This window comes from Cibotium barometz, chromosome 5 (genome assembly GCF_041138505.1).
Source record: "Cibotium barometz isolate CiBa-2024 chromosome 5, ASM4113850v1, whole genome shotgun sequence".
Lineage (NCBI taxonomy): Eukaryota > Viridiplantae > Streptophyta > Polypodiopsida > Cyatheales > Cibotiaceae > Cibotium > Cibotium barometz.
Genome location: NC_141050.1, coordinates 40,549,953 through 40,564,812, shown reverse-complemented (window position 1 = coordinate 40,564,812; position 14,860 = coordinate 40,549,953). Strand labels below are relative to the sequence as shown.

The 14,860-nt window shown below is 41.1% G+C and overlaps 2 protein-coding genes across 3 annotated transcripts; one reads left to right on the top strand and one right to left on the bottom strand.

The window, feature by feature from the left end:
• The first annotated feature begins 3,287 nt into the window (after window positions 1-3,287).
• On the top strand, window positions 3,288-4,505 carry LOC147638489 (putative calcium-binding protein CML17). Its single transcript, XM_086795890.1, has one exon. It carries the CDS (start codon window positions 3,461-3,463, stop codon window positions 4,310-4,312), a length of 852 nt encoding a protein of 283 aa, XP_086652016.1. The 5' UTR covers window positions 3,288-3,460; the 3' UTR covers window positions 4,313-4,505.
• Window positions 4,506-5,779: 1,274 nt separating this feature from the next.
• Window positions 5,780-7,064, bottom strand: LOC147638488 (uncharacterized). Of its 2 annotated transcripts, XM_086795881.1 has the most exons (3): window positions 6,813-7,064; window positions 6,395-6,730; window positions 5,780-6,302 (listed from the first exon to the last, which is right to left on the bottom strand). In XM_086795881.1, exons 2-3 carry the CDS (start codon window positions 6,608-6,610, stop codon window positions 5,943-5,945), a joined length of 576 nt encoding a protein of 191 aa, XP_086652007.1. In that variant the 5' UTR covers window positions 6,611-6,730; window positions 6,813-7,064; the 3' UTR covers window positions 5,780-5,942. The 2 variants fall into 2 exon arrangements, with proteins under 2 accessions (XP_086652007.1, XP_086652002.1); XM_086795876.1 differs by having other exon boundaries at window positions 6,395-7,064.
• Window positions 7,065-14,860: the final 7,796 nt, after the last annotated feature.

Here is a 14,860-nt window from a genome sequence, read left to right as displayed (position 1 = left end):
AAACATGCTGCACAAGGACCCCTCTATTGCACCATTTGGCCGCCTTGCAAAACTCCAAGATCCTACATTTTCAATACTTATTATTAGGATCACCAATGTCTCTTTGTTTACCTTGAATGGTCCTGGAGTGTTGGGTCTCTCTTGTTCCAATATAACTTCTTGAACCACTGAGGGATCCAACTGCCATCAACATTCTTCGTGTTGAAAAGCTCCACACTTTCAATGTTGCAGACATGTTTTCTCCTAGAGCTCATCTACAAAAAGGGAGAACATAAAATTATAAACATTTCGACGGGCTTAACAATCTAACTAACTAAAATAAAACTTTTTAAAAATGTTGTGAACCACACCTTGCACTTAGTTTTCTTCGTAGTCGAGTCGACAAATACCCTTGTAAGTTTTCACAAATGACATCATGGAGTAAGGTTCCATAACAAATAAAGATAACAAACAAAATAAAATCACAAAGACATTATAATTAGCAAATATAGCTTAAAGAAGTTTACTGGACTATAAAATGGAAGAAAAAAGACGTTGAGAGAAAGAAACATATTATAAATTTCTACAAGAGAAGAAGAAGAGATGAAGTAGATATGGCGAAAATGAGTGATGCAGAGGAGAGGCAAGAAAACGAAAAGAACAAAGTTCAAATTATGGGGAAAGTGAAAATATTTTTGGTTTTTTCTCAAACACAACTAAAACTCAAGTTTCTTCTAGTCTCTAGACTACTTTTCAATCAACCTAGCCTCTTTTCCTGAGATTCTTGACATACGTTGTTTTAAAGTTTGTTAGGTAGTATTCAGGCTTGAATAATATATTTTATTCCTCTTTTTTAAGCTTGAATTTGTGGGGCACGATATGACAAAAAGAGCCATGTTACATGGATCTAGAATCCAAGCACTGTCATTGGCTGGCCATATATTTTTTTAATGGGCTCAAAAAGGGCCTATTTGGAGTTTGAATTTTCCCTAATGTGTGTGTGTGTGTGTGTGTGTGTGTGTGTGTGTGTGTGAGAGAGAGAGAGAGAGAGAGAGAGAGAGAGAGAGAGAGAGAGAGAGAGAGAGAGAGAGAGAGAGAGAGAGAGAGAGAGAGAGAGAGAGTGATATATATGTACATGTATAGATATATATATATATATCACACACACACACACACACATAATATATATATATATATCTAAAAAGCTATGTGTTTGTGTGTGATATATAGCCCAATGGGGGGGGATGATGCACAAACAGGTACGTGGTCAAACATTTGAAATTATACAAGGAACATTAAAATTGTGAGCAAATTTGTGACATTGAAAATTTAGAGCATGAATTGGTGTGTTCTTTAAAAGGTTGGAAAAACATTTATTTTACTCAAAGGTTATCCCCTCAACTACGATGAGGACACATTGTACTAGTTTTTTTTTAAGTGTGGGTCATATGGATGAGACGTACACCCCCTTTGATATTCATTCTTGATCTTTACCCCCACATATAACCACCTCTAGTAGATAGCCTTAGGAAACAAAAATTCCCATATTCATTTAAGTGGCACATGACTCAATAAAATCATGATTGCTCATCCCAGTTTTTCACTCATGCATGGCTTGTTGCATCGTATCCTCTTTCCTTACTACTTGCGCATCCTGGTTTTTTAATATGTTGTTCAATAATAGTGTGTTGCATGATCTCCTCTTTCGTTACTAGTTTATCACTATTGTTCACAGCATAACTTAGCAAAACCAAAATCTCAGGCCTTGCAACAAAGAGAAAAAGAGAATGTCCCACCTAGGAAGAGAACCTCCTAGATTATAAATGAAGCGGCAACTTGACAAAATGTGTATACCCATTTTACATGAGGTTTCTACTTATGGATCATCCATTTAGGATGAAAAATAGATAAAAGTTTGATGCTCACACACCATTGAGGATCAATTGCATGACTCTAGTGTGATTGGGGCACATCAAAAAAGAAAATAAAGTTTGTAGGTCAAAATGAAAATATTGCACATCAATTATATATGGTTTACATGTTCTTCTCGTGATCTAAAAGTGGAATTCTCTCGACAAAGTACACCTTTATATTTAGACATTTGCATAGTATCTCCTTTAGGCATGTCCTTACTCCTTTATTTTAAGAAGTGTGCATACTATCTCCTTTAGGCATGTGCTTACTCTTGTATTTTAAGATGTGTGCATACTATCTCCTTTAGACATGTGCATACTCCTTTATTGTTAGACATGTGCTTACTATCCTTTAAATATTTTTTCAATCCTCGTATTCCCCTCCTTTTACTCAAAGTTCAAACCCATATGCCAAAGTTCAAACACATATGCCTATTAATTTTCTACTCCACTAAGGTTTGCTACACTCATTATACCACCTACTCCCCTTCTTTTACTCAAAGTCAAAACCATATGCCTATTAATTTTCTACTACGCTAAGGTTTAATGCAATCATTAATTTTTTTGAATGAGGCCACCGTACCTTAGAATTTATTCTTCACAAATTTAATAGATTTATATATCCTCAATAATATTCACCATTGCTTTTTTATTTACACACTAAAAATAGAGGAGTCATAAAGAAGAATATGGGTCCCAAATTTTGTTTGGCAATTAATTAATTCGTAGAGGTGGTATAACCTTAAGAGTGAGTGGTATAACCTTAGGAGTGAGGTGTGGAGATGTGATGTTAAAAAAAAGAAATCAAATTGTGAAGGCTTTTCTGGATCCTTCTTCAACCACCTCAAGTGGTGATAAATTGCAAATATTTATGTTAGCTATTTTGAGGCTGTGGCCTCCATTGCGCGCACGCGAGAGAGAGAGAGAGAGAGAGAGAGAGAGAGAGAGAGAGAATAGTAGTAGTTACTATGGTATGGATAGAATGTTTCATGTTTCAATCTTTCGTTTGTTCCAATACATGTTTGAACCTTAGGCTGGAAAATGTATTGAGGATATAAGTGGTGTTGAGTGGGATCCCTAGTCTTCAAGAGTATCCATGCTCGCCCAAGTGTGAATTGAACAACAACTTGGATATTTCGATGCCATGTATTCACGAGCGAGTTGGTGTGGCCACCATCAAAGTTGGCCATGTGAATAGGCTCATGCTTGGTAATTATTCAAAAATAATAAAATAACATGAGCGCGTGCTTTGCTTCTAAAAAAACGTTTGTCAACAAAAAGTGACGTCGCGAGTTAGCTCACCAAGCCTTACTTACACCGCGTGCTTCTTCTAATCTGAACGCGGGAGGTGCCGGCAACGAATGAAAAATGTAATAAAAGAAAAAGTCATCTTATGGTTTCTGCGAAGCTCGGCGGAGAGGAAACATCGTTTTGATATAGGCGGTTAACTAGCAGTACGCGATAAAAGGAGTTGTGTGGATCCGGCTGTTGGGAACTCTATTGCGCTCTGCACTCCTTGATCATTTCTCGCGCTAATTCCATCTTCTCCTACCCTAATTAAAGGCCACATGAGCATCGTGCAGCCTAACCCGGAATTTCATTTGGTGGTCTGCCTTGAAAGCATGTGGCATTTCGGCCGTGTTGGTGAAGTACAGCTCGATTTAGAAGATGACGCTGCAATTCATGTGCTCGACACATCGGCAACACAGAGCTCGCCTCCAAGCAGTTTAGCCCTTGCTGACAAGATCTCCCTTTTGCCACATGCAGACGTCCAGCAAACTAGCGCCACATCAGCGTCGGCGCAGAAGGGAACCCTATCTTCTTCACCGTCTTCTGATGCGGCAACACATTCGCACACCTTGCACCCTCTGTTCTGTCTGCTCGACGAGGACGGAGACGGGCAGGTGAGCATGGAGGAGATGCAGTCGCTCCTTCGCAAGCTCGGCAAAGATGACGTATCTCGCACTTGCTTGGTCTCGCTGATCGAATCTGTGAACCACGATATAAAACCCGGCGCCATGGCAGTGGACTTTTCTCAGTTCACAGCACTCTACGAGTCATTATTTGATGATGCAGAAATGAAGGATGTAACAGGGCCAGCGGCGCAAGATGCAGATAATGAGCTCCTGGATGCATTCCACGTGTACGACAGGAACCGGGACGGGTTCATCAGCGCGGCCGAGCTGGCAACCGTGCTGGTGGAGCTGGGCCTGCTGAAAGAAGACGATCAAGACGGCATAGCCCCCCATGTGGGAAAGTGCCAAGCCCTCATAGATCGAGTGGACTCCGACGGCAATGGGCTCGTGGACTTACAGGAGTTCAAGGCCATGCTTATGTGTAGCGCTACTAGCGGGCGTTCATGTGGCTCGTCAGCCACTCCAACTCTTAGCCATCAGGCTTCAATCGTTTGCAGAGGATAGACCCTACACTCTGCAGCTACCACCATTTGGATAGATCTCAAGCTCCCACGTCTGTCTAAACCGGACATGTGTACAAAAGACAAACGTAGGGGCTTGAGATCTACCCCCGACAATCTTTGTAACTAGACGCGATCAGCCAAGGAGGTCAGTAAATTGCCTTTAGCGAGCAGTGATCGAGAAACTATTTTAAACATCATGTTCGTGACGTTTCTTCCTAGGACACATTGAGGTCATCTGCTCCAAACAAATTTTAAAATCTGAATGGTTGGTGTTTATTATTAATATTATTAAAAATAGTAGACACAGTGGTACTTATTTCCACAAGCTCCATCCTACTCTAAGCTTGTGGTGCCTTGCAAAGACAAAAGATGAATGCTAGCCGGATTACAAGGAGCTTAAGAGTTTAAGATGCATCAATGTTACTCCATTTAATAGAATAAATAGTTAGCCTACATAAAAACTATAACTATAATGTGAACTCGACCATATGAGCTGGCGTTATAACTATGTCATAACTCTATTACTCCAAAGTGGCTTCACACATCCTATCATTCACTGGAGATGTATCAACCATAATCTGACCAACCATGCCAGTGGCATAAGTGCGGAAGCTATCACCCAGACGGGTCATCAATGTCCATCGTAGCATTAGTTGAGCTCGATATCTCAACACTCCCCCTCGAGCTCAACTCCACACACTGCACGCCAAGTAAAGCTCCTAAACCTCTGAAGCTTCTCTGTGCGCAATGCCTTCGTGGAAGATGTCAGCCACTTGATCCTCTGTGCTGACATATACCATATCTACATCACCTGCTAGAATCTTCTCTCTCACAAAGTGATAGTGCACCTCAATGTGCTTCGTTAAATAGCATGGTATACTGGGTTACTGGCCAATTGTATGCTACTCATGTTGTCACTATAAATGATAACTAGCCTATCCATGGGCTCACCATATCACCACCAAGTAGCTAGCTACCTCACAAGCTACCATAGTAGCACCCATGTACTTTGCCTCTGTATTCGATAGGGCAACTGTTTGCTTCTTAAGTACTACTCCAACTCATAGTAGCACTCCCAAATGAGAACATAAAACCATTAGTAGATCTCATGTTTGCAACACTACCAGCCCAATCAGCATCTGTGTACCCATCACAACAACACAAAGCAGCTATAGACACGCTTGATAGACGCGCAAAATAGCGGACGCGTCTATAGGCGTTGCTTGAATAGAGAAATTACGGGCGCGTCTAACAACGCGTCTAATAGCGCGTGTATTTGCGCGTGTATTGATGCGTCTATTGGGACGTCTACACTGAAAATCTAATACTGCGTCTAACAGCGCGTCTATTTTCGCGTGTATTAGAGCATCTATTTACGCGTGTATAATTAGTTCGTCTACACTGAGAATTAGACGCGTATTTAGACGCAAAACAGAGAGTACAAGAAGTGAGATTTTGGTGTAGACTGGTAAATGTACATCACTGCTTTCCAAAAATTGCCCATGATTACCAAAGCACATAATTTTAACAAAAACATCAATGCTTTTTTGCAAACCCACATATACAAAAAATAAGTGAGGTGAGGAGAATGAGACAATATGTAAAATAGTTTAGCCAATATCAATGATGGGCTACGGTTCAATCTCATCCTCAATGAGATCAACCCTTGCCAAACTATCTACTTCAAAATCCAAACAAGTGTTTAGATCTACAAATACATTCAACCCACTACTACTTGTGCTACTCATGTACTCATCGAAATCAGCATCACTAATGGTAGGCTCGTCCTCACGGGTAATGGCCTCAATATCTGTATCTCCTATCTCATGATCATCCTCCTCTCTCGTATCACGGTCATCATCACCTCCATGGCCATGATCATCCTCCATACGCTCCATATTCGTAAATGTACTATACATCACTTTGGAACGTGGCATAATAGGTATGACATGCCACCATCTGTTATTATCCACCATTGGTTGATAGACAACCTAATTCAAACACAAATACAATCATGTTATTTTTCTTGCATCGAAGGTATCAAATATTTAAAAGTGAGTACTTTTATATGTGTGTACAGTACCTGTTCACATTGTTGCGGCAGTACTAGTGTGTCCTTCTTACTTTGCCAAAACTTTGTGGAGTCAATAGTTACAAAGCCACTTGCATGGCGTTTGATTGTTGCATTAGGGCCTCTTTCCACCACGTCCTTAAACCACTTTACATCCAAAACATACACAAAGAAGCGTCGAAATTCAAGCTTAATAATATCTTGGATTATGCCACAATAATCATCCATGGCTTCATTGGCTCCCTCAAAGCTAGCAATGACGTCGCAATCTTGTGTGTTTCTCTTATCATCAATCCGTTGTGTTCGAAAATGCTTGCCCTAACACCATATAGCATTGAACATAGTGCACTACACCAAGACAAAATCAATTAAATAAGCAATCTAAATTATTGAAAGCTCCTAACTTATGCATAACATTTTATATACCGACCTTGCTCATGCATCCCCTAGCATACTCACATTCTTCCATTGTGATATGCATCCCCTCGTCTTTCTCTGCTTTCTCCATTTCGTCAAGTAGCCAATCCACATGAATATCCTTTGGAAGTGCTCTTAGATACTGAGGGTATGGCACACGAGATCCGTGGTGTGTACGAAAGAGGGCCCTTTCTTCTTGTCTTCTTGCCTTTGCATCCTCGTATCTTGTCACCCATCTTTTCATCACATCACTATTAAGCACGCAATAGAGGTTGATATTATTAAGCAACTCCGTGTCTATTACTTTGTTGCGTCCTTTTCCTTGAGGCACAATAGAGGTCATCCTTAGGTCTTCATCATCTCTCCATAGTCATGGGAGAGAGCTTTCCACATCAACAAGAAACTCAGAAATATATACAAGTGACTCTTGTATCAACCAACCCTCGGCCATGCTACCTTCGGGTCTTGCATTTTGTCTCATGAAACCCTTCAAGGTCTTCATGAAGTGCTCGAGGAAGAACAACCATCGTGCATGTATAGTACCGCATATAGCAATCTCATCCACTAAATGCACTATGAGATGTAGTTGGCTTGTGAGAATAGAACGTGGAAATGTCTCCTCCAGTAAACAAACCACCTCCACTGACATAACTCGAGCATTCTCAAGCGTGGTGGGATCTATTTCCTTTGAGCTCACATACCTAGAAATGAAAAAGTACACCATATTAGCAATATGAACACCTTGCATGGAGCATTGATACGCATCACATTTTGTATCATGTAAAGTACCTCACAAGCTCGCCCATCTTGTCAATACAATCTTTCACGTCCTTCGATGCACTACGAGAAATGCTAGTAGGTAGTATGAACTAAACACACGAGGAATGGTTGATTAGTTTCTTCTAATTCACTCACAAATTTAAAAGGTAAAAGATATTATGCACATAAAATACTTACTTGGAGCGTCTTGTGCCAATCATGAGATTTCAAGCCATATAATTGCTCTACACCTCTTTTCTTGCTCTTTGTAAAGGCTCCCTTCAAACACCTCATGCATCCAGTGGGAGTACGAATTGTAGTAATAGCACGCTTCAACGCGACTATCTCTAGCTTTGATAACCTCCACGGTGCATGAGGTAAAAAAACATGCCCATTTTGTCTCTCTTGTGGCCAAGCTTCACGCATCCTCCCTGTGGTACGTAGATCCTCCCTTATGCCTACGAAATCTCGTGTCCCATTCAAATGTTCCCAAATGGTAGATGCCACATTCTTGAAGATATGCATGGGATCAAGCAGGTGATTGATCTTAAGGTGGGACCAATATGGTAAATGATAAAAGATGGAGTATCTAAACAAAAGCTGGTGTTAGCAGGCAATCTTTATTTCTTGCCAATATAGCACACAATAGTTACAAACCCTTACCGGCTCATGCTAAGTGGTGGAGGAGTCGTGGAACCGTCCCAAATTCTCATCCAATCTCCCGCTGCTGTGAGTGATTGTGGGAGGACTTCATTCCAAGGGGCAACATATCTAGGATGATGCGGTGGGAGAAATCGATGGTGATTCTTATAGATGCCCTTATTCAATGCGTCTGCCCGTGAGGCAACAAGCGAAGGACCCCAAACAGGACATGCATGGTAACCCGATGTAGTGAGACCTGAACAATAGACGCAATTAAGAGTTGAAGGTGGGTTTAGGGTGCCACATCCTTTGCCTACTTATAATTAGAAGTGCAATGCTTACCTGAACACTCGCCATAGCCTGGGAAGTCATGCATTGTCCACATCAAGATTGCTTTGCAGTTGAAGTCTCGTACGAGGGAGGCCTGCTCACATCATGCACCTCGATACCTCTCCAAAGTATCTCTAACTCGTCAATCAAAGGCTCCAAATAAACATCAAGATTTTTGACTTTATGTTTCCCTGGAATTAGAAGGGATAAGATAACATGTCCTTTCTTAATCGCCATAGAGGGTGGAAGATTATAATTCACCAATATCACTGGCCATACACTGTAAGAGGTGCTTTTGAGAAATGGGTTCACACCGTCCATACCCAATCCAAGTCTCAAGCTCCTAGGTTCTTCCTTGAAGCTTGGCCATGTGTCTTCAGTATGCTTCCACGCAAGAGTGTCTGCGGGAGTTCTCCACTTGCCATCGGTTGATCGATGGGAGGAATGCCATGACATGAGCTTTGCAATGGATTTGCACTTGAACATATGTTGGTGAACATATGTTGGATGCGAGGGATTATGGGAAAATGTCGCAGAACCTTACGAGAGGCACGTCCAAGGTTTTGAGATCTGCTCTATATCTTGCCTCTCCACAAGTAGGACACTCTCTTGCATCCTTATGTAGTCCACGAAACAAAACGCAATTGTTGACGCATGCATGGATGCGCTTGTAATCTAATCCTCCAAGAGAGGTCACATGTTGTCTTGTCATATCTCTTGAGGTCGGTAATTTATTCTCCCTTGGAAGCATTTTACACAATAGCCTACACGTGAAGACCATAAATGAGGAAAAGCATTTGAGTAATTGACCCACTAGCATAGTTCACCATGTTTGCAAAATAGACTTTAAAGCTTACTTGAGTAATGCATTCAAACTTGCATTGCTCCATCCATAGATTTTGCAAGTTTAGTAACTCAAGGGAGACACGTAGAACAGAGAATGTGCATCCCTCAAACAGTGGAGTCGATGCTGCGGTAAAAAGATCATCCTGTTCCATGCTATCATCCCTCCCTTCGGATTGATGGACATATAAATCCCGCACCATATCATCAAAAACCTCCTCCTCCACGGCTTCATGAGGTAATGGCGGAGGGCTACTATCACCATCACTCCATGCATCCGTAACGATCCCTCCTGAAGATCCCACCTCATATCGCCGACGCTTTGCCTCCTCACGGACGAGCATAGGGCAACATATGCGGGTGTGGCACTGCATCCTGTATCAAATTAAAACGGGATCATAACTCACAAATATGACACCCATAGGTATCTCAATCAACCTTAACTCTTTAACACTTACCATGTTTATGGTCGCATCCCATTCTCCATACGTTGAGATGTGATTGAGTGTAATCCTGCGTGCACGATACATGTTTCCTCGACATCGATCACATATACATTTGATTTTTTGCTCCAACCACATTTCGCGATGGTGGATACGAAGGGATTCATCCTCACTGGAGCTACTTGTTGAAGATGAAGACATCCTACAAATAAAGAACCCAAATAAAATTGCTCTTATGTCAAATATTTAATCTAAAAACTCTGTGGCGCGTCTATTTGCGCGTCTAAAACCGCGTCTGTTCTGTGTGGTACGCGGTTTTAGACGCGCTGTTAACTGTTAAACGCCGTTTTAGACGCTCTTGTAGACGCGATTTTCATTTTCAAACCTACTTTTAGCGCGCTTGCTTTTCTTCACATACTTTTAACGGGCTTGCTTTGCTATTAACAAATTCACAACCTAGCATCCACACATTTCTTCAAGCACCCACAATTATCTCCATGCTTACACAATCATCTCCACGCACACAAGAGAAGAGGGTGAACAAGGAAGAGAAGAAAGAGAAGCAAAGGGTGAACAAGGAAGAGAAGAAAGAGAAACAGCTTTGAAGAAGGACAAGAAGCTTCCATACCTCTATCCAAGGTAAGTCTCTTTAGGGTTGATCTTCTTTTTTGATCTTCTTTGAAAGTTGCTCTCGTTTGATTCATCCTTTGCTCTCTTTGAAACGACTGTTTTTGTACAACAACTGTGTTTTTGTGTCGGGCACATCGGGCGCAACGCATGTCCTTTTCGTCTTTTTGAATAGTATCTGTCAGAACGCGTCTATAGACGCATCTGAGGAAGTGTCTAAAATCGCGTCTATAGACGCGTCTACTCTGTGCTGGAAACAGGTAGCCGCGTGTATAGACGCGCTGTTAAACGCGCAGATAGACGCTGTGTTTTTTTCTCTCTTTTTTTCCCCCTCTCACCTCCTCTCTTTTTCTCTTTTTTTCTCCTCTCTTTTCCTTCTTTTCCTCTCCTTTCTCCTCTCTTTTCCTTCTTTTCCTTCTTTTTTCTCCTCTCTTTTCCTTCTTTTCCTTCTTTTTCTCTCCTTTCTCCTCTCTTTTCCTTCTTTTCCCCTTTTTCCCTCTATTCTCCTCTCTTTTTCTCTCTTTTATCCCCTCTTTTTATCCCCTCTTTTCCTCTCCTTTCTCCTCTCTTTTATCCCCGCTGTGCATGCCTTTTCTACTCTCTTTCCTTCTCTCTTTTTCTCTTCTTTTTCTCAGTTTAGTTCATCAGTAATCTTCTTTTTTTCTTTTTTCTAGTTCATCATGTGGCCAGGAAGCGCTTCAGGCTCACCTGATCCTCGGGTATCCATCTTTCGGGACTTATATAACCTTTTGGGACTTATATAACCTTTTGGGACACCCTCCCAGTCCTGCGGAGTTATACGGCTACATGACGGGTACTCTAAACACCCCCCAGGAGTCGGCAATACAGACTCCAAACCACCCCAACCCCACACCTATTGAGATTACCCCAGTGGAGTCAACACAGCCCAGCCGGCTACATAGCCGAGACCCTTCACCCATGCCGTCCTATGTCCCTTCCCCCATGCCGTCAGGAGGCCCTTCTGCCTCGCAGAGTCGTCGGCGTACTCCCGTGCCCTCGAGACTTGGTTCTCCAATAGCAGCGACAAGTGGCCAGCGTAGTAGCTCGACACGACACAGTAGCAGGCGTAGTAGCAGGGAGAGCGGAGGGGGATGCATGGCACAGTGCTTTGGGGGGGGTGGTGGGGGCGAGAATGATTCAGATAATCAAGACGTGCCTCCTGGTGATGGTACGATCTACTATGACATCACTCAGACAGGAGGCATCTTGATGGATGCACGGGGGAAGGACATCATGGCCGTCATGCGCTCTGTAATTGCTAACACTTACAGAGATTGCTTTATTCACTACAAAGATCAACCAAAGAGGTTAGCTTACGAGATGTTGAGAACTACACTCCATGGGCCACTATCATTGTTGCAACTCATTTATAAAGACACTCTATGATGTTCTAACACTTCCATTACATTCCAAATCAAATTTTACAAGACCACAGCATGACAAACACGATACCTGAACACATGCAACAATACATGAAAACATGTGTGTACACAATGTTCTTTACTTTCATGGGCCACTATCATTTGCAACTCATTTAGGAAACACCATATTATAGTCTAAAATTCATACAAAGACACAATTTCCTTAAATTTGAGCTTCTACAGGGTATAATTGGTGCTATCTAACTTTACTTCACCAAACAATGGTGGTCAAGCCCTTGCAGCTACGTTTACTATAGCTTGAGCCATTTCTCTGAAATCTGCTTGCATAAGTTTAAAAACTGCAACAAACAACCTTGTTCAGACCTACCATGTAAGAAATTATTAATTGTACATTAACACAATACAAGAGGATCTCCATATAAAATAAGTGTAAGGGCAATAGATATGGATAATAAAAGATTTGATTACTACTACAAACTAGATATGGTTACTTCCTTTCCACCTATGTGCTCTTATAGAAGAGCATTCATAATGATCTAGAGAGATGCAAAGATAAAATAACTAAAGAAGAAGAGTGCTCAAAGCTAAGGTGGTAAGATAAGTGATAAATGAGTGGATTGGATGATGAAGTTGTCTAATGGGGTGTGTTCATAAGGTGGTTAGAAGTTTCTAGGCCCATCTAGGTCTAGAAGCTTCTAGATCCTTCTAGGTCTAGAAGCTTCTAGCCTTATCTAGATATAGAAGCTTTTAGATCTTGTTAGAAGCTTCTAGGCTCATCTAGATTTGGAAGCTTCTAGCCTTATCTAGGTCTAGAAGCTTCTAGCCTTATCTAGATCTACAAGCTTTTAGATCTTGTTAGAAGCTTCTAGGCTCATCTAGGCCCCTAAAACATCCCTAGAATAGAGCGTCATGGTAAGACCTCCCATATCCATATTATGGTGTGATCAACTATATCATCCTGCACTTGCATGGGGCCCAACTTGGCATGATGACAAACCTTCATAAGTTTTCTCTTAACCATTCGACCACACCACCCGATGTGACCATGTCTATCGGTCAGCTATTCTTACACAAAATAAGTTTTCCTCATAAAAGGGGCCTTACAACATAGAGTTAACCTCATGTAATCAAATAGAAGAGGGTGGAACATTGATATCCAACAAGGAGTTCACATATATCGAAGTTCATTTCTATGGTGGTGAAAGAGGGGATAAGGAAGAAAACTATGTATGGGTCAAAATTAAGGATGTGGAATCTAATGTGCTACTTTTCATCATCTTTCCCATCACCTTTTCTCACATTACACAAGAATGTTCTTGCTAAGTTAGAATCTCCAAGTAGGGAAATGCCATTTTCGAAAGGATGGTACAATGCTAGAATTGGAAAATAATAAGAAAAACTTATTGAGTTTGAAGATGATGCAATCATAGATGGAGCCTTAAAAAACAAGTACATCCATACTTTTTTTTGTGAAGGATGGGTATTGAAGGACTTTATGTTTGGGAGTGGGGTTGACCAGGGCTCTCCACTTGAGAGCTAATGGGTTACACCAATTCACAAACCCAATGACATTCATACTTCTAATGGCATAAGAAACACGATCACCACCTCTACAAATTTGGGCACACTTGAGGTTAGACCATTTATAATGGGCTATGTAAACATTTGGCCCAATTTAAACTTGTTTTCCTCGTTGTTCTTGTAGCTCCAACCAAGTTTACTATATGTACTTAGACCACATCAATTTATCCTTCATAGTAATGATCTCACTACATAATTTCCTCCATTAGGATGTGCAAGCATCCCCCTACACATCAACCCACAACTTATTATATTTGTCTCAATGATGCCCTCCATTGTATCCACCAAAAAATCCATTAACAACCCAGAGTAGAGGATAAAGTGGTACATTTCATATGACAAGTAACCATGCAATCACAAACAACAAGCAACCATGCTATCTTTTCCTCTTAACAGTAGGTCAAAAAGTAAAAAAATTTGGGCTACCTTCTCCATATAATTTTTTTTGGGCTACCTTCTCCATAATTAGTGGTATGGTAATAAATGTAAAACTTAGTAGGAAGTACTAGAGCAAGATAAGAATGCAAAAAAATAAAGCAAGAAAGAAGTTCATTCAATGAGAAAAGATGTCATTCTTTAGGGATTCAAGATCTTAAAAATTGACTTCAATAAGAGAAGCTAGATGAAGGTGAAGCCTCACCAAAATCAAAGATCTTTGTGACCAAAAATGGTTGCAAATCGGCATTAGTGTACCCTCCCCAAATGCCCCTCACCATTGTCTTAGGGTATTGCAGCCTAAATATGATAGTTGTTACATCTTCGAGCATTGTTGTCTGGCCTACTCCTCTCACATTTGAGGAGTTCAGCTCATTACTACTTTGGGATGAGAAAATGTACACATAGTCACAATGGTGGTGACTAACAGAAAGGTTACATTCAAATTTCAATTCCGAAATGCATGTAGAATCTAGTATGTTGAAAGGGTACCCTTGGCATTGGTGGAGGGGCCAACAGGGAGCATGTCTTAAAATCTCCTTTCCCGCCGTGAGTGCTTTTAGAAAAGTAGTAAAGAGGGGGATAAGGTACACTGGATTGAAGAATTGGCCCCAACTTTTGCCTTGGATACAACTCAATAAGAGGGTGGGAAGGCTTAGTCAGGAGATTGGCACAAGCACAAAGCTCTTCACCGACACATGTTCTTCTTTGACATATCATTGTTGTTAATTGACAAATGCAATTGAGGAACAATTGTTGCAAGGGTTGACACTTATTTTTGGATACATTGGACACACTTATGATTTAAGATTCGGTTGCAAATACAAAGGAGGTTATACCGAATTTTTTGTAAAGTACAAATGAGGCTTATGGATTGAGTTTGGGATGCTCAAATACATGCCTAAGGTTGTCAGATAACGCTTTTGATGCATCGAAACATTGGCAAATGCAAGTGGGTTGCCTTGTGAATTTTGGGGTACTTTGACTATGCTCTGCAG